Consider the following 20,371-nt stretch of genomic DNA (forward strand, 5'->3'; position numbering starts at 1 on the left):
AGCAAATATTTAGAATTAAACAAAATAATAGGAAAATTCAGCTGCATCATTTATTCATGCTACAGTGCTTGCTGGGAGTTTTGTACTATGCTGGTACCCAGCATGCATTGCAGCAAGGTATTTTTCATTTTCACCATTGTTGAGATTCATACGCTGATTATTGATGTCTGTGTGTGTCTGCAAGTCATCGTAGACTTTTTTCTAACTGATTTTTATAATATTGCTGGATCTCATGCTGCAGTAACATAGGGTTTGTAGCGACTGGCTAAACCAACCGTCTGCTAGCTGTCTCACGTCACCAAGGTCACATAAATCCCATCACATAGAGCCTCTTTCACCTAGATATCATCATATAGAGACTGTGTCTGTTCCCCGAATTAGGAAATACAAAAAACTCCCAAACCCATTTAAGTGTACATTTTTTATTGATGTTCAACAAATAAAAAAACAGATATAATACAGATGAACAACTGATAAAGCTCGGGTTGCTGAATATTCAATTCCTTTCTTCAAAAGCACTTCTTGTTAATGATACAATTACAGATCATAACCTAGATCATGAACTCAGACGATTACATTACTTTAAATTAGAAAAATTACATTCATTCATTGCTATAGAGGAGAGGAAGAACTGTCTAAACTATTTAAATCATCTAAATAAACAACATGTTTGTTAGACCCTATACTAAGAGATCCTCTTCTTAATATCATTAATTCATCTTTGTCATTAGGATATGTACTGACATTTTTTAAGATGGCTAAAACCTCTTATTAAAAAATGCAACTTGATCCTAGAGAATTAGTCAATTACAGGCCAATCTCGAATCTACCTTTTCTGTCAAAGATACTAGAAAAAGCAGTATCTTCACAACTATGTTCCTTTTTAGAAAGAAATAATATCTGCGAGGATTTTAAATCAGGATTTAGACCGTACCATAGTACTGAGACTGCTCTCATCAGAGTTACAATTGATTTGCTCTTATCATCCGATAGTGATTGTATCTCTCTAGTGTTACTTGACCTTAGTGCTGCATTTGACACTATCGACCATATGGAATTCTAATGCCATGGAATTGCATTAGCATGGTTTAAATCATACTTATCTGACCGTTATCAGTTTGTAGCAGTAAATGAAGAGATGTCTTATCGATCACAAGTTCAGTATGGTGTACCACAAGGCTCAGTACTAGGACCGTTGCTGTTCACTCTGTACATGCTACCATTAGGAGATATCATTAGGAAGCATGGCAATATTTTTCATGGTTATGCTGATGATACTCAGCTATATATTTTTTTGTACCCGACAAAACTTTCCAATACACAAAATGAATGGAATTGGTTAACCCTGGTTTAAAAAAATTGGATAACTAGTAATTTCCAACTACTTAATTCTGAAAAAAAAAAAAAAAAAAAAAAAAAGAGTTTCTAATTATTGGACAAAAAATCTCTGCACATAGTAACATAGAAATATTAACAATAATTGTGTTTTATCATTTTATCAAGTCAAAACTAAGTTTCACATAATACAAGTATAAAAAATAACTGTAAAAGGACATATTGTAACGGTCACCAGCTGGAGTGCCCTTGAGAGCCACCAGAGGGCACTCCACAACAGACTATTGTCATTCCCTCACAAACTACATCTCCCATAATTCTCTGCCTGGACTCATCAGCACTCATTGTTTTCACCCGTGTCTCATCTTCTTGTTTGCTCGCCCTATATAAGCCTGGTTCTTTCTGTCATTCCCTACCAAGTTGTTAGTTGTTTACACTGCATTTCTACTGTTTTCCATGTTCCTGGTTTTTGATATCTGCCTGTGTCCTGGTTATTCCCATGTTCTTGGTTTTGATCTCTGCCTGTCCTTGGATTTTCCCTTTTGCCTATGTCCCTGTGACCCTGTTATAGTTTGGACTGATTACTCGGTGTTTATGACCTCTTGCCTGTTTTCGACTTTGGATTACCCTCTGTTCAATAAAACTGCATTTGGATCCTCAACCTTCTTGCCTCGGAGATATAAGAAGATTTTTAACAGATGAATGAATTGTGTCGCCAATGATTTAACAATATTTTTGTATATCAACACTTTCATTAAAATCCTTATCATTTTGGGCTCATAATAGTGCTTAAGCACTTTTGATTAGTATTAAACAGTAACATATATCAAACATTTTGTTTTATCAATGGCTATTTTTATCGCTCTGATGAATGTAATAGATCCTAATTTCTTACTAAAGGATGGTGCAAAAACTCTGTCCACTCCATTGTAAACTCAAATCCAAACTCTCAATGGCATCCTGTTTTGAGTATTTTCTCCATTCATCTGGTATCTCACCCTTCCCCTTAAATGTTTTATTGTAGTACTTTTCCAGATCTTTCTGGAATCTGCACACAAACCACTTCCAGTACATCAGATCAAAGAAGTCAGAGGAATTTATGCCCCACTTTGCATAAATGCCACCTGCCCTTCTGTATTTTTTATATGGAAAACTTCCACTTGATGTGTAAAAATGCTGATCACTTTTCAACAAATCTGTGCAAATATCAGCACAGAGATTCTGTGTTAAATCGTAACACGTGCCATTAATTCCTCTTACACGATGGAAAGCAACACTGTGATCTCCAGGATGGTTTTCCATGGAGTTGGTGCAGACGGCACTACAGAACGGACACTGGACCCAACAGCACTGGCAGAAGTGATCAATCAGAATCTCATCTGGTCTGAACTTATAGTCCAGATTTACTGGAGAGGTCTTTGTGTTGAATCTACTGCTAATTTCTGACATTATAGCAGGAAGCTCTTGTCTTATCACACCTTCTAGGAGGTTGAAATCATCAACATCATCATGTTTAACTCCAATGAAGTCTTTTTCAGAGAAGATCAGCTCATCTGAGAGCTGCTGTGTGAAACTCTTCAACCACAAACCAACATCTCCACTGTTCACTTGAACATGTTCAGTAGATTCATGAGCTGCTTTCATGATCTTCTGCTTTAGGAGTTTAATGTTCTGCTTCATCTTGAGAAAAACACTGACACTGAACTTATCAGTGATGTACCGACTGACTTCATCTCTGATGAAACTCTTGAGGTGATCTCTGGGATTATGAATATAGTTTATGTACTTGTCAAAATCCTCCTCTTCTGCCAGTGTCTTCAGGATGTGTTTCTCCAGTTTTGATCGGTTTCCATCCAGTGATTCACAGTTTGATCTCATTTCATCTGTCAGATCTCTGGCAGTCTTCTTGTAGACACTCTGCTCAATGGGCTCTTTAAGTTTCTGACAGATGATCTCTCCAAAAACGACAGCTGATGTTGATCCATGACAGTATTTCTGGAAAATACTATAGTACTCTTCTCTCTTGTTCTCAACATATATTACTGGATCATTGTCTGTCTTAAACAATCTGTGTTGGTCAGTTATCATCTTGTTTGCTCTCTTACAGATGGAAAGAATCAAATCCATGAAGAATTCATTATTGAACACATATTGCTCTGATCCTTCCTCATATTGTATTACTCTTGTCTTGATGTAATCTATGAGTTGTTGAATGCAGCTGATGTCATAGCCCATCTTTGAAATTTTAAATGACTCAATTGTCTTGTCTGTCTGCTGAGCAACATCTGTGATAAACATTCTTATTTGGTCTTCATCCTCTTGAGATAGAATGTAACCAAGCTTCTTCTTAGCTTCTCTGATGGCATTTGTGAAAGCTCCTGTAATTCCACTGGATTTCTTTATATCTACATAATAAGAATAATTTATTACAGAAAAAATATCCCCCCTCTCCCTCCAGTGGTCTACAGGGAGACATATCTCATAGGTGTCATTTAGGATCTTTCTCACATCTCTCATTATATCAATGTCTCTGATTACAGGAGTGTCTCTGATGATCTTCTTCACACTCTGTTCGCAAAACAAATTAAACTCTTTCTTCAGTATTTCTTCATCATTTGTTTTGTCTTTGAGTTTTAAGGCAAGTTCTTTGCTCTTTTCATAGAGAGTGTTTTCATAATGTTTCTTCTGAGCATCAATCTTTTTCTTCAGGTCTCTCTGAAGAATCTCATTTATTTTCCTCTTTGTTTCTCTCACAATGTTTTCCTGAAGATCTTTGATTTTGAATTCAAATGATGTTTTCCACTGAATCAGTATATCCTTATCTGTGTCTTTCTCAAAGAAGTCTGACATTGATTTCTCCACTTCTTCACTCGTCTTCTTCAGTTCTCTTTGAAGATCAGTTTCCTCAACTTCATGAATTGCTTCATTTTCTATTCTGTTGTGTAGTTTGGTCTCAATTTCCATCATAGCACTGCGAAGACTCCAGGACCACTTGTTGTATTCGTTCTCTAGTCTCCTGCAGGCTTTGTTCTTTAAGAATTAAAACCAACAAAAATCATCCATTATGCAAAGACTTTGGAAATAATAGTTTTCTTAAAGGGATAGTTCACCCAAAAATGAAAATGCTGTCATCATTTACTCTTCCTCAAGTTGTTCCAAACCTGTATGACTTTCTTTCTTCTGCTGAACACAAAAGAAGATATTTTGAAGAAAGTCGGTAACCAAACGACTGATGGACCCCATTGACTTCCATAGTAGGAAAAAAAATACTATGGAAGTCAATGGGGACCAGCAACTGTTTAATTACCAACCTTCTTTAAAATATCTTCTTTTGTGTTCAGCAGAAGAAAGAAAGTCAAACAGGTTTGGAACAACTTGAGGAAGAGTAAATGATGACAGCATGTTCATTTTTGGGTGAACTATCCCTTTAAGATCTAAGCTACTTTAACTGTATGACTTTGATGGTCTAAACCACATCCCTAACAGTACAAACTTGAAAGTCCAAAAGTGACATGAACACCCACCTGTTGTGAAGCATCAGTTTCAGTGTAGAACCGCTTCATCATGTTATCTTTCTCTCTTTCACATTCCTCTCTCAACTCCACTCGTCTCCTCTTCAGTTCATCTTCATAATATTCATAATATTTCATTTTCTCTTCAAAATCATTTTGTTCCTCTTCGTGCTGTTTTTCAAGGAGTTTCAGTTTCTCATTGAAAGTCTTTTGTTGATCTTCTCTCATGTTTCTTTCTTCTTTCAGTCTCTTTTCTAAATCCTCTAGTTGTTCTCGTCTCTCTTTTTCTATTTTCCCTTTCTCTCTAATTATTCCCTCCATTTTACTTATGAGTCTCTGATTCTGTTCATCAAAAATATGTCTCTCTCTTCCTCTTCTGTTTTTACCCCCCTCTTCTCTTCTCTTTTGCTCTTTATCATGACTCTGTCTTTCTTCCTCCATCATCTTCATTCTCTCTTTCTCTTCTTCTAGTTCGTTCATCAGTTTTTCTCTTTCTCTGTTCAGTTGATCCACTCTCTCCATAAGGATCGTCATCTGTTTTTCTTGTCTTTCTCTTTCCATTTGTCTGAATTTCTTACACGAGTAGAAACTCCCCCCGTTTACTTTCACCATGTCGTCTATCTTCTCCAGTAGATCAGACACCTGTGTTTGTTCTCCAGTCTGATTATAATTGAACACATGATATCTGTTTCCACACGCTTCAATCAGGTTTCTGATCACAGATCCAGGTTTTCCTAAAAACTCTTCAATGGTTTTGTCCTTTAGATAATCTCCTCTGGTGAAGAGCACCATGGTGAACAGCAAAGAGTTTTGACCAAACGTCTCTTGGATGATCTTCACTGATGTTGCGTCTTCTTGAGTGAATCGTTGTCCTAAATTGAGCACAATGATGAACACATGCGGTCCAGGCAGGATCATGGAGATGCAGTTGCTGATTTCTCTCTGGATCTCTTCATAAGTGAGTTCAGTATCAAACAGTCCTGGAGTATCGATTACAGTAACACGTCGCCCGTTGATTTCAGATGTTTCTCTCTGAGTCTCTTTAGTTATTGACTGGTGAGATAATTCTGCCTTAAACACATCTCTTCCTAAGATTCTGTTTCCTGTCGCACTCTTCCCAACTCCAGTTTTTCCCAGCAGCACAATCCTCAGTTCATCTTCACTCTCTGCTGAACCTGTAAAAGAGGAAGTCCATCAACATGTTAAATTTAATAAAACATCAGAGGTGAAAATTGCAAGCAATATTTTGCACCTGAAGTGTAATGCCAATTTGAATTAATTGGTTATGTTTAATCTGTTATGGATCAAAATGAACTAAACTACTTTACTACACTCAAAGACTCGTGGACTGGTGGAGCAATTCAGTGATACATCATCTCTACATATTTTCTTCAATTAAGGCTTGAAATCCTCATGTTAGCACAATGGAAACATGAGCTCCAGAAGTTACAGATGTGATGTGGTCACCTTCTGACCTATCTGTAGGTCTGTTGAATAAGTTATTAAGGGGGGTTATAAAACTTATAAAATAAAGCAAACCTTGTATAAAATATTGACTGCATCATCATGGCCCTACAATTCAAGTCCATTTGAGAGAATACATCACCAGATGACAGCGATTTAACCTGTACTCACGATCTATAACAGAGCTGCTGAATCTTCTTCCTGAGGATCTACTTGGTTGCAACTACACTTTGAAGGTATTTTATGTGAAAATGTCTTATATAGACCAGAGGAGTATAAACGTTAGCAAGTGACTGTTTTGTTGTGCTGTTTTTCCATGTATGTGATTTTTTTTATATGTCACAAACAGACAACATATGCAGCTCAGCAACAGTGTTTCAATGTGTGGCGAGTGTTTATGGAACAGGAAAAAATTACACAGACTGAATTCTAATATTGTTCATTTGAATTTTAGACACAAGGTCACGTGACTTTTATCAATACTAAATTACTTTCTTGTTACTTTTACAGACTGTATTTTTAAACACCAAATTAGAAAATTCCAGAGAATTGTAGTAGTTCTGTAATTAGCAAAAATTATCAATTTGACTATTCTAATAATCTACTTTATATATATATATATATATATATATATATATATATATATATATATATATATTAGGGGTGGCACGGTACATGAAAAAACATCCGAACCGTTCGGTTCGCTTGTCTCGGTTCGGTGCGTGTGTGCGTCGCACGGTTCGACGTATGCGCATGTAGCCTCGTGCCCGTGCTAATGCAATGCTAAATCATAAATCAGATGTATGTAGAATAACATTACGATGTCCAGCAATCGATTTAAATAGTGCACTGGGTTTTTAATGAGATCTACTCCACTATATGTTGTTTTTTCACGTGAATATACATATATCGACTGTTTCACATATGTACTTTAATGGTCCAGTGGCAGAACTTTTGCCAAGTGTGTCAGAGGTTCTGAGTTCTAATCCGCACTCGTATATATTTTTTTTCTTTTTCATCAAAACCGATTATGTTTATCAGTGGTTGTATATCATGCAGGGACAGATGTGTGAATTTTGTTTCGTGATTTCACCGGAAAGAATAGAGAGTCTCCACAACGGATTGAAGCGCGCGTCCGAGTGAAGACTGTGCGGCGTGTACGCGAGCCACAAGAGAACACTGTATCAGCGCCACTGATCGCAGCGGCAACGAGCACTTTGATCACTTGATTAAAAAAAAACACATTTCAGCGCTAGATTGCTTATTATTTAACAAACGAACGAAAAGAATACTTAGTTACCTGGAGATGATTTATGTATTTGTATTGGTACATCCGTGCCGCGAGATGTTTCAAAAGTGGTGGGGACTGGGGACAATATCGACCCTGGCAAAAAATGGTGGGGACATGTCCCACCCGCAAATTACGCCTATGATGAAGAGACACAAGGAGAAATTGACGAACTGTACGACACAGCCCACGTAGCTCTCACTATATGGATGGACCTCCAGGGCCACTGAAAGTTCGGTAAAGTTCGGTAACCGCTCACTCACTCACCATATTACTTCGAAATGGGAAATGAGAAGCTGCGTTTTGCAAACACGCCCCATTTATGAAATAAATAAATTAATAATTAGATAATTAAGCTATGTATCATATGCTGAAGTAAATTTTTGGAGTGTTAAAGATTAAAAGAAAAAATAACAACAAGAACCGTACAGAACCGAAAACCGTGACCCTAAAACCGTGATACGAACCGAACCGTGGGTTTTGTGAACCGTGCCACCCCTAATATATATATATATTTTTTTTTTTTAAGACTCAAACAGATTTTCTGGACATTACCTGATAGTAAATGTGTCTCTAGTGAATGAATTTTCTTCTTCATCTCTTCACATTGCAGCAGTTTTTTCATCTGAACCTCAAAAAATGTCTCTGTGGAGAAAAACTCTCCTCTGTTTTCCTCCAGCATCTGCTCAATGTTCTCCATCAACGTTGACACTTGTGTGGTGGGACCAAAGAAATGATGTCGTCCTCCAAAACTCTCAATGACAGACTGTGTTTCTTCATTGAGTTCTGCTGTCTGATTCTCGGAATTCTGCATTATGAGGATCATGATGTGTTTGTTGATTCTTGAGCTGAAGATCCTATGGATCTTCTCCATTTCTGCTTTGTCTTCATTATTGAGTGGATCAGGAATAATGAGGAGGAAAACATGAACTCCAGGATCACAGCGAGACACACAGCGGAGAGTCTGACGCATCATTTCCTCCTCTGAGAGCCGAGTGTTGAACAGAGATGGAAGCTCCACCAGACTGATCACACGACCATGAAGCTCCACGTCTGATCTTCTGTCTGTCTGCTGCAGGATCTGCTCTGATATGGAGGATTTTAATGTGCCGTCGCTCCCACACACAACCAGATTCAGCTTCACACCCTCTGAAACAAATAGATGAAAAGCATTTTTACCAAAAAACATCAAATATCATCCCACTCACGTATTTCTGTGGCTTGTTGCTTTATTGTGAAATAATGTGAAGCTTCAGCACAATCCAGGTGCCGTCCATCATTCATTTGTACAATGTCCTCAAACGTCTGCAGAAGATCATCAGAAGAGCTGCTTCTCTGAAGACTGAAGTGTCTGTTGAAGCATTTCTGAATGATTTTCTGTAGGATGTCATTGGTTTCAGTCGGCTCTTCTGTCGTGAGCACCATGGTGTGTTGATGAACCTGCTCAGAGAAAGAGTCCAGAACCTTCTCCACACACTTTTGATCTTCTGCTGAACACTGATCATGTTTGAGGAGCAGAACGATCACATGAGGTCCTGGATTAGACAGATACACACACTCTCTCACAGTCTGTGTGATCTGATGATCTGAGATGTTTGTCTGGAGCAGCTGAGGACTGTTGATGACGCTCACACATCTGTCCTTCAATCTTCCTCCGACTCTCTCTACAACATCTGGAGGAGCTTCACTGTCAAACGCTGCTCGCCCCAACAGGAAGTTTCCCACTCCACTGTTTTCTGACACACTCTTCCCCAGTAGAACAATCCTCACTGCAAAGAGTAAAATCAGACATTTAATATTCACATTCCTCACATCACACAATAACACAGAGCACATGTGATATGTATCACGTTATTATGCTAATCTTTTCATCAATGAGTTTTAATCAAACATCATAGTTATTCAAAAGAAATTACAAGAATCCACAAGTGAGAGGTCTGAATTTATCTCTTTTGTTTTGTGAATCAGAAAGCTCACACATGCCTGAATCATTTACCATATTTTCACTTAGACAGTGGCTTTTGTCTCACATTCATTGTTTTTGTCTGATGCAAGAGATCCACGTCCGCCTGACTGAAGATGTGCCATATTGTGCTGACTATCTTTGGGTGGAATCTTCATTCCACCGGAGATGGGCCACTGCGAGACAGCATGTCTGCTCCTGTATTCATGGAGCCTGGCACATGTGATGCCCTCACAGAACGAAGGTTACACTGTGCCCATAGGAGAAGATGGCTCACCATTCTGCGCAGAGGGCAACACCTGAGAACCCTTGGTGGTTTATATAAGCAACCACCGTAATGCTGTCCAATCGGAATTACCCGCATCATCTCAAAGCAGTTGATGTGCCAACTCATCATGGGGGCTGTCCTGAGGCTGAAGCCTGGCCCGTCTTGGCAGCGTCCATTAAGACCACCTTCCTTCTGGAAACTGATCCCAGTTCTATCCCTGTCTGATATAGGTGGGGCAATTTCAAAGGCACCAGGCACCACTTTGAGGATGTGCTGGCCCGTACGCCATGATCGGAGCGTGACCCTGGCTTTTAGCCAATGTTGGAGTGGACACATTTGGAGCAGACCCAGCGGACCCAGCGAAAAGGGAGACTGCTGTCATGAGGCCCAAAAGCCTCTGGACCTTTTTGAGGGGAAAGAAGTTCCCCACTTTGAACAAGGCCACCAGGCTCTGTATTTTCAGGGAGCACTCTGGTGAAAGCCAAGCCTGCATATGGGCTGAATCTAATGTCGCTCCCAAGAATGAAATTCGCTGGCTGGGGAGTAGCAGCCTTTTGCTGAAGTTGGACCAGAACCCCAAGCTCTCCAAGTGACTGAGGAGTAAGGATCTGTGTGTACATAGCTCCAGTTCCGATTGGGCCAGAAGCAACCAATCGTCAAGGTAGTTGAGGATGCGGACTCCCATCTGCCTCAGAGGGGAAAGGGACGCGTCTATACACTTTGTTAAATTACATGGTGCTAGAGACAGTCCAAATGGCAGAACTGTATATTGGTATGCCACCCCCTTGAACGCGAATCTCAAGAACAGTCTGTGATGGGGGGGGGGGGGGGGTATGGGCTATCTGGATATGAAAGTAAACGTCTTTCAGATCCACCAATAGGATCAATTCTCTGGATGAATTTTCATGAGGATTTGTTTCAAAGTTAACGTTCTGAATGGCTGTCTTGTGAGGAAGTAAATCAGACATCTCAAATTGAGAATGGGCCTGAGGCAACATCCTTCTTGGGGATGAGAAAATAACGGCTGTAAAAGCCTGATTTGCTGCGGTCCGTGGGTGGGCCAAGGTGCACGGTAACGGCTTCTCCTAATAGGGGGAGCTTAGTGTATACTTTTTCCTCTGTGCTGTCAACCATGGTGAAGGCAGAACTGTGTATGTATGTTGAGCAGGGGCACGCCATCCTTTGGTAAGCTCCTGGTGGACCTCCAGAAAGAACAAGGCGAGAATGGTCCCTTTAAGGAAGGTGATCCGGGAATGCAGCGATGCAAGACTCATATTCTTGCAGTGCAGGCAGGTGGAGTCAAAGAGCGCAGATTCTGTATGGGCATGTCAGGTCAGGTCACCTTAATTTATATAGCACTTTTTACTATACAGATTGTTTCAAAGTTGCTTTACAATGATAGCAGTAAAATAATGTAACAAAGTTTGTTTCTGCAGTACAGCAGGTCTAGAAGAAAATAGTGTCATAGTCCCGCTTAAGTAAGTTCAGAGATGGTTAATTTTTTGTTGTAAAAATGTTATTCATTTAATTCATTTATAAAGCCGCTCTGTAGAAAACAATGTCATCGTCCAGTTCAGTTCAGTTCTTATATAATGGTGTCAATGCAGGCAGATCAATAATATTGTTGAATATTAAAAGTCCCAAACTAAGCAAGCCAAAAGCCAAAAGCGACAGTGGCAAGGAAGCAAAACTCCTTCAGGTGACTGAATGGAGAAAAAAACCTTGCGAGAACCCAGTCTCAGTCGGGGGGCCAGTTCTCCTCTGGCCAATGAACGAACAGTGTATGTTTATGATTCAGGCAGCATTATCCAGTTCCATCTGGTTGAAGGTCAGAGTCATCACGTCAGTATGGAGACGGGTTTGTTGAGGATCAGTGCCACTGGCTGTCGTGTCGATGAGGCCTTAACAGGGGAGAGTTTAGTTGACACAATCTCTGCTGACACTTCAGGGATGCGTTGTGGTCGTGTCTAAGCGCAGGTCCACCATCTGGTCTGGATACGGCCTGAATCTGGCTGACTACATCATGCGTTGTGGTCATGTGTAGGTGCAGGTCCTCCATCTTATCTGGATATGGCCTAGATCTGGCTGACTTCATCATGCGTTGTGGTCATGTGTAGGTGCAGGTCCACCATCTGATCTGGATATGGCCTGGATCCGGCTGACTACATCATGCGTTGTGGTCATGTGTAGATGCAGGTCCTCCATCTGATCTGGATGTGGCCCGGATCCAGCTGACTACATCATGTGTTGTGGTCGTGTCTAGGCGCAGGTCCACCATCTGATCTGGATACGGCCCGGATCCGGCTGACTACATCATGCGTTGTGGTCATGTCTAGGCACAGGTCTAACATCTGGTCTGGATACGGCCTGGATCCAGCTGACTACATCATGCGTTGTGGTCATGTCTAGGCACAGGTCCAACATCTGGTCTGGATACGGCCTGGATCCAGCTGACTACATCATGTGTTGTGGTTGTGTCTAGACACAGGTCCACCATTTGATCTGGATACGGCCTTGATCCGGCTGACTACAGTGAACCTCGGGATAAACAGAAAGACTAATATAAGCGTAGACACCATTTTGGTTACAATATAGCGAGCACATCAGGTGTTATAGGAAGTGTTCCCGGTTCCGGCTGACCTAGTTTATGCAGCCTAACAATCATTTTACTAATTTGAATAATATAAATGTATAATGTTCTATAGTGTATGTCAGGTTAAAGAGATGTGTTTTTAGTTTAGATTTAAACTGACAGAGTGTGTCTGCTTCCCGGACAATGTTAGGAAGACTGTCCCAGAGTTTATGTGCTAAATCGGAAAAGGATCTACCGCCTGCAGTTGATTTTGACATTCAAGGTATTATCAACTGGCCAGAATTTTGAGATCGCAATAGACGTGAAGGACTATAATGCGTTAAGAGCTCACTCAAGTACTGGGGAGATAAAGCATTTAGTGCTTTGTAAGTAATCAGCAATATTTTAAAATGTATAAGATGTTTAATAGGGAGCCAATGCAGTGTTGACAGAACCGGGCTAATATGGACATACTTCCTGGTTCTAGTAAGAACTCTAGCTGCTGCGTCCCAGGCAGGTGATGCACCGTGTAACACCTGTAAGACTGAAAATACTTGTTGGGGCCTGGTCTAAGGGACAAAATGGCCCTGCTGGCTAATTAACATTCAACCTCCCCCATACAGCCTTTCTTCCCCTCAGAAACAACAAAGAACCTACACAAGAACATGGTTTAATGTGAATGTTTACCATTGACTGTTATGTTTTTGGTGTCATTTGAAATGTCTCAAAGTGAGTGGTACAGATATCTCATATCCAGATAGATAAAATAAAAGGTAATAAGGTTTATAGAAGTTTAGAGAAAACTGGTTAAGCCATTTGAGGGTGGTCTCCCCATCCCCCATGTCACCTGGTCAGAAAGATAAAGGAAGATGTGCTCCGGCTCTCTGGGCTTCTTTGCTGGACAAAAATGGAATAGGTGGTCTTCTCTCTCTCTCTCTCTCTCTCTCTCTCTCTCTCTCTCTCTCTCTCTCTCTCTCTCTCTCTGGTAGGCTACAAGCTGGGTAAGATTATTTGGTGTAACCAATGTATAACCATGTTCTAGATATTTGAATTGATTGTGGAATTGATCTCTGATATCTGAAATATTAAATTGTTACATGTGATTATTATAACTGATTTTGATATTGTTCATTTAATGGTTAAAGGAATAGTCAAACATTCGCTCACTTTTAGTGAGGCACAGATGTTATTAAAACCTTTCATTTATGGAGTCAGATGAATTAACGAGTGAATACATGATTAATGTATTGCAAATTTAACCAACCAATACTTTGCATGAGTGAGGACAGAACACGTGATACCTTCCCCGTGTATTGGCGAACCGGCAATTGGACCAATATAGCGGGCCTTACACACCCATAAGCACATACATAACTTCAATTTGGCAAATACCCAAACTCGATAACATTCTTCCCCCCTATGTATTTAACATGTACTTCCCATGGCTATCCCTGTAATAATTAGTAATTAATGGATATAAGTAAAGCAGGAGATGAGCTGTTGTAGAGATTCTGAAAGAACTGTCATGTTCTGAGGTAAGCAGATTTGTTTGACAGAATATGCATGTAAATGAAGTACTTTAGAATTCAATAGATAATCATTAAGATATCAGATTTCTCTGTGTTCATCACCTGTGCTTTCAGTGGTGGTCATGTTTATATTTTGTTTTCTCCTCCTTCTCCGAACCATGTTCTTTGACTCCTTACGTCTGTTCATCATCCTGTAAGATATTTCAGCAAAGTGATTCAGTGATTATTGGAAATAATCGCATTATTGGTGCACATGTAAACGTCACTGAAAGAAAGAGAAACACAAGAACTACAACTGACTTTAGCCACAGCCTTAGATGAAATCAACTGAAGATAAAAGAAAACACCAACAATGAAACTTAGCCCATGATTTACTCACCCTCAACTCATCCTAGGTGTATATGACATTCTTCTTTCAGACGAATACATTCAGAGTTATATTAAAAAAATGTCCTAGCTCTTCTAAGCTTTATAATAGCAGTGAATGGTTGTTTCTGTTTTGAAGTCCATAAAAGTGCATCTATCTATCATAAACAAACTCCACATGGCTCTGGGGGGTTAATAAAGGCCTTCTGAAGCGAAGTGATGAGTTTGTTTAAGAAAAATATCCATATTTAACACTTTACAAAGTAAAATTCTAGCTTCCGGACAAACAGCCATCCGCAGTCTACTTACGGCCAAAGCACAACTTACGCAACTTGTGACGTCGGAAGTTTGGCCTCATCGACAAACAACCTCCTCAACAAACTCGTCTCCATACTGGCGTGATGACTCCAATCTTCAACCAGATGGAACTGGATATATTCCGATTATTCCAATCCAATCTGACTTCTGAACTGTAATGCTGCCTGAATCATAATCATACACTGTTCGTTCATTGGCCAGAGGAGAACTGGCCCCCCGACTGAGTCTGGTTTCTCCCAAGTTTTTTTTTTCTCCATTCAGTCACTGATGGAGTCATAGTTTCTTGCCTCTGTCACCTTTTTCGCTTTTTTTCACCTTTGTTGCCATTGGCTTTTGGCTTGCTTAGTTGGGGACATTAAATTTAACATTAAATTGAATATTCAACAATAATATTGATCTGCCTGCATTGACACCATTATATGAGAACTGAACTGGAAGATGACATAACATTTGTCAAACACTGAGTGTTCGAGTGCTACATAGCCAGTTGGGTCTTCGGGTCAGCTGGGAAAGAGTAAACTCGTCTACGGACTGAGGATCTCTTTTCCATTTTGGAGATGGACTCCGTCTAACATTTCTCTCAAGAAGAATGTGTCCGGTCGGTTTAGACAGAAGTTAGAAAGGGTCCCATTGAAACTTTTCATAGGCTCCTGGGGCATATGGCAGCCGCAAATAGATTTGCTTCCACATTGTGTCAGGTAATCAGACTGCTTCAGCACTGGCTTCGTGGCCAAGTCCCGAGGTGGCCATGGCAGAGCGGCACGCTCCATGTGACAAACACCCGGCCTGCCGCCAAACTCTCAGCCGTGATCAGGCCTTTTTTTTTTCTCCGGGCTAGACGCCCCTGGAACAAGTGTCTGCTAACACCAGCTGAGGGGCCAGGTATAACGGGCATGCAGTAATGGGGGTCTGGGCGAGCCTCCAACTGCCTGGAATTTGGGCCGGCCAACTCTCACGATATCCTGAGATCCCAGCCTAGATATGTGCCAAAGGTTCCTACATCTCCCTTAAGACAGGACCAGGTGGTTAGCCTGCAAGCGCTGCCCCGGAGGATGCAGCCCCAGCCCTGGCTTTTCTCTGTTCCTTCCGCTCCTTACGGATATAACAGGACAGAATGCAAAGCCTCAGGACTTCAAACCAGCTCTTGTCTGTTACGGAGACCAGCAGAATGGAAGGCTGTTTCCAAGCAGAGGTTGGCCCACTGGATAGTGGTTGCCATCATCTTGGTGTGTTTACCCAAGGTGCACCGTGCCCACTTGGGTAGTGAGCCTCTCCAAAGAGAGAGTGAGCCGGTTGCTTTCTGTGGGCTCCCTTCACATGAAGCCAGCTTCACTGTAAGCCTGGTTAGAAGTGTCGGCTTGCTGCGCCATTCCTCTCCTATGGAGTGGATATGTGCGCCATTCTTGCTCCTGTAGAGTTCCTCTTTAGCCGAACCCTGTTTAGTTCCTCCACACCCCTTCAGCGTTGGATGTGGCGGAGCGTCCGAGGCCAGGCCTAACACTCATATGCACTGGTGGAACCTGTGCCAGGCTGGGCCCATATGTTGTGATCCCTAAGGCGATCCCATAAGTGTATTCTTCCACAGTACGGCTCCCTGCAGCGAGCCCGTGTCTTCCCTTAGCAGAGCCTGCTCTGCAGTCACTGTCCGGTTGCATCTCCCTCCTGTTATTGGCTGGAGCCACCTCAGTGACATTTCATATGTTGTACTGCCCGGTAATTCGCCCAGTCCATATGTGTTATTTTCCACGTTACCTCCCTACGTGCAGGATGTGGCTCCTGCAGCGTATTCCTTCCAACGAAAGGTTAACACTTTCCCAGTGGTCTTGTGGAAAAGCAGTGACTTCCCTGGCTTAAGCCCTGTCCTATCCTCAATAATGCGGGGGGATCAGGAGGCTTTTGTATAGGCACTGGAAGGTGGCAGCACTAGTGGCGTTTTAATAGGGATCCTGATCAGTCGACACGTCGACTACGTTGAACGTGAGCGACTGAAAGGGAACGTCTCGGTTACGTATGTAACCCTTGTTCCCTGAAGGAGGGAACGGAGACGTGGTCCCAACGCCACTATTGCTGGACCACCGCTAACTCCGTGCTCCACTTGGCTCCGAAGCGAAAAAAAGTGGTACGTGCATCCACTTCCGTATTTATACCTGCACTGCGGGGCGGAGCGTGGATGCAAAGCTCGCACGCCAATGTGTGCATTGGCTCGTTTTATCAATACTCGAAGATGACAGGCTCCCTAAGCGTGATCCCGATCAGTCGACACATCGACTACGTCTCCGTTCTCTCCTTCAGGGAGTGAGGGTTACATACGTAACTGAGACGTTTTCTCCAGAGCGGCTACATATATATAAATGAACTAAATGAATAACTTTTACAACAAAATGAAACATCACTGATCTTACTTAAGCTGGACTGTGATGCTATTTTCTTCTAGAAACAAACTTTGTTGCAAAATTTCCTGTTATTTCTGTAAAACTGCTTTGAAACTATCTGTATTGTAAAAAGCGCTATATAAATAAATGTGACTTGACTTAACCTGACTTGAAGTAGCGTAGTGCGTCATGGAGTAGTGTAAATATCAGCAGTATGTCGTATTACTCACATAAGTTGCACTTCCGTATGTTCGTTTGGCTGGAAGCTATTTTACTTTATAAAGTTTTAAATATGGATATTTTTCTTACACAAACGCATAGCTTCACTTCAGAAGGCCTTTATTAACCCCCGGAGCCGCGTAGAGCACTTTTATTAGTTGACACATTAAAGGTAACACAAAATGTGTAGTCCTTCTATAAACACAGAGATGTGTTGAGAAATTACACAGGTTGTGCTGTTTTCAACACATTATTTTATAAGAGCATGCTGACACACCCTCATAGTGCATTGTATGCAGTGTTTGCTATGTAGTCAAACATTTTATTTATATGTAAATAAACGTTATTAATGCACAATATGTTTTCAGTTGCTGCATTTTAATTTAATTCAAAGTGCAAACTTGATTAACTGTTACTGTTACTCTTCAAAAACTTTTCACAAAATCAGCATTGTCAATTAGGGGTTGAAGCATGAATAATGTACAGGATAGTGAGTCTGTCCAGTTTGAAACATTTTCTTTTTTGTTTGCACATAAAGTCTGTACTCAACTATTGATTAAATGGTTACTATTTTGACATCTACAATTTATTTTTTAAAATGACACATTTGAGTATTTGATTACCTGACACAATGTGTGTGTTAAAATTACACATCTATTGTGTTAAATTTGACACAACAACATTTTGTCCCTGAGCACACACACTACTTGTGTTTAAACTGACACTCATTTTCATCTCTTTTTAGAGTGTAGGTAAACAAGCCACTCAACTGAATGAACTGAATAATCTCGTTTTTAATACAATAAAAATATTTTAAAAAGCTTAAGAAATATGTGTTGAGCAACATGACAGAGAACGTTATATAACACTTCTGCGTAATTTTTTTACAACTTTAACATCTTATTGCAGTCTGTGACTAGATGAATGTAAAGCTTGTAGTCATTAATTACATTCAGAATTAAACTAAACCCATAGTGCAGCATGTTTCATATTACACAAAGAAAGTATTTATAAGGAAATGTGTTACCCGACTGCAGAGGTTTCATGCTTAGACGGCTCTGTCCTTGTTACTACATAACAGGAAGCATGGGTGGAGTCAGTTAGTTTTTCAAATGTTTTTTGGAGCAAAACATTGCCAGAATAATATTTAAATCTACATTGTTGGATGTTTAATTGACTTTACCATCTGACAAGAATGCACGAAATGTAAACACACGAAACTGTGTATTTACATGCATCACATTATTGTGCGGTGTGCCCTTTAAGAGACTGATCACGACAGTCATGACGTGCGCTATGCGTGATGACATTGTTGAGTTGTGAGTTTTTGAGATGATAACCACAGTAGATGCTGAGAGTGCTCTACCTTTTTGTTATACTTTTGTTTATTAATTTATTTTGTGACGCTAAGAAAGAGTAATCTCTCATGTATGGGAGGATCGCGTTGCCTGTACCTGCCATTAAATGTGCGTAATACAGCCTTTCCCGCCTTTAAGCTCTTTCTTCCATCGATTTCACTAGAGTTATCCTGGTCAAAGCGTTACAACACGCTTGATTGTGTAACCCTGGAACATACCCTCTACATCCCCCCAAATGATACTTTGCTCATTGTTTGACTAATCTATATGGAATTTTTACATCTCATTTGCTCTAATGCAGGTAAAAGTGGAAGTGTCTATGATGCTATTTCATTTCAACACAATTGAATCAAATCTTGAAACTTTAATGCTGTCCTTCTGCTGATTCTGGAAATAAAATATTTACAATCCACCTGCATGTCTTTGGACCCAGATGAAACCCACACTGACACTGGGTGAACTCTGTAAGTGCAGTTTGTGCCACCAAACATTGACAATCAGCACCATAAGCAGACGTGTGTTTATTACTGTGACTTCAGCATGAGAAGAAATCAAGATAAAGATTTGTTCATTACAGACCCTGGAGAATCTCTGTGAGCTTCCACACACTAATAATCAAAGAGCAACAAAACACTGACAAATAAAGTGTCTTGAGTCTGTTTGTATCAGTATTTTTGTTCTCTCATTGTTATTTTGTGTTTGATATAAGATTGTATAGCATTATATGTAAGAGTTTCAATGCAAGTTAATTTTGAATGCATTTTGTTAATATTTAACTTGAAGAATTCCTGATATTGTTCTGTTCTTTGACCTGTTTTAACAAACCCACACGATCATAAAACTCCACCCTTTTACAACATCTTACCAGGAAGAGACTGACTTTTTATTTCTTTGTCAAATTTAGTAATCATCAGTTTTCTTGCCTTCTCTAAAGATGGAACAGGTGGCTTCTGGATGATTATGACACTGATAAGGAGACACCATCATCTGCTGAGATCTTCACAGATTTAATGTCTTCTTTTCTCTTCAGTTGATTTCATCTAAGGCTGTGTCTGAAGTCAGTTGTAGTTCTTGTGTTTTTGCTCGTCTCTTTTTCTGTTCTCTTCTTTCCTTCAGTGATTCTGCTTGTTAACAGGCTTATTAAGGCTGAGATGACTCCATGTTTAATATTCAGATAAGGTCCAGTTCTAGTTTATTTCTTTGCTCTTGGCTGACATGTGGCCAGATCATCATTCCACATTTGCCAGATGTGGGCCGGATTTGGGCCGACACAATGTTGCTATCTGGGCGAGTTCTGCAAATTCATCCGGGATTAGAACAGAAATGCAACACGCAAACTTTTTAATCTGTCTTTACGCTAAATAATGAGCGTTTACTTGTGTTAAAGTTGGAAAATGTGCCCCCTTGTGGATCACACTGACACCGCCGTAAAAAAATTAAAAAAAAATAAAAAAATGTAAAAGGCCTTTAAAATACCCTCATAAGTAGGTGCTGTTATTTCAGGCTCTTATAACCTTCAAAATATACAGGTGAACGTCGCTATTTATTTTAATACTATTGCATGTGTTTGATACCACAATCCCCCCAAACAATTAATCATTTGGTCAGTCAGATATAAAACTGACCATTTGAAACTGAACTCATAGATTATCAATGTTAGATAATAAAATGTATAAAAAAAGAAGGATGTGTCAATACAGCTGTTTAAATTAAATAGGATAATCAGTCAGTATTGCCTACATAAAATGCATCAGATCAGACATTGATAATTAGAGTGAGGCGCAGTGATTGGTTAACCGTTCTTGTC

At 40.2% G+C, this 20,371-nt stretch overlaps 1 protein-coding gene across 1 annotated transcript; it reads right to left on the minus strand.

Annotated features, from left to right (window-relative positions):
* Window positions 1–408: 408 nt before the first annotated feature.
* Window positions 409–18,452, minus strand: LOC307164173 (uncharacterized protein). Its single transcript, XM_079880635.1, has 7 exons — window positions 18,390–18,452; window positions 18,234–18,276; window positions 14,034–14,122; window positions 8,808–9,368; window positions 8,155–8,748; window positions 4,860–6,022; window positions 409–4,365 (listed from the first exon to the last, which is right to left on the minus strand). Exons 1-7 carry the CDS (start codon window positions 18,442–18,444, stop codon window positions 2,230–2,232), a joined length of 4,641 nt encoding a protein of 1,546 aa, XP_079736761.1. The 5' UTR covers window positions 18,445–18,452; the 3' UTR covers window positions 409–2,229.
* Between the last annotated feature and the right edge of the window lie 1,919 nt (window positions 18,453–20,371).

Source organism: Squalius cephalus (genome assembly GCF_949319135.1).
Source record: "Squalius cephalus genome assembly, chromosome: 1".
Lineage (NCBI taxonomy): Eukaryota > Metazoa > Chordata > Actinopteri > Cypriniformes > Leuciscidae > Squalius > Squalius cephalus.

Coding starts and splice junctions, on each gene's coding strand:
- LOC307164173 (XM_079880635.1), bottom strand. CDS start 18,444: ATGCATGTAAATACACAGTTTCGTGTGTTTACATTTCGTGCATTCTTG. Junction 14,123..18,233: donor CATGAAACCTCTGCAGTCGG/GTAACACATTTC, acceptor AATATCTTACAG/GATGATGAACAGACGTAAGG. Junction 9,369..14,033: donor GACCACCACTGAAAGCACAG/GTGATGAACACA, acceptor TACTCTTTGCAG/TGAGGATTGTTCTACTGGGG.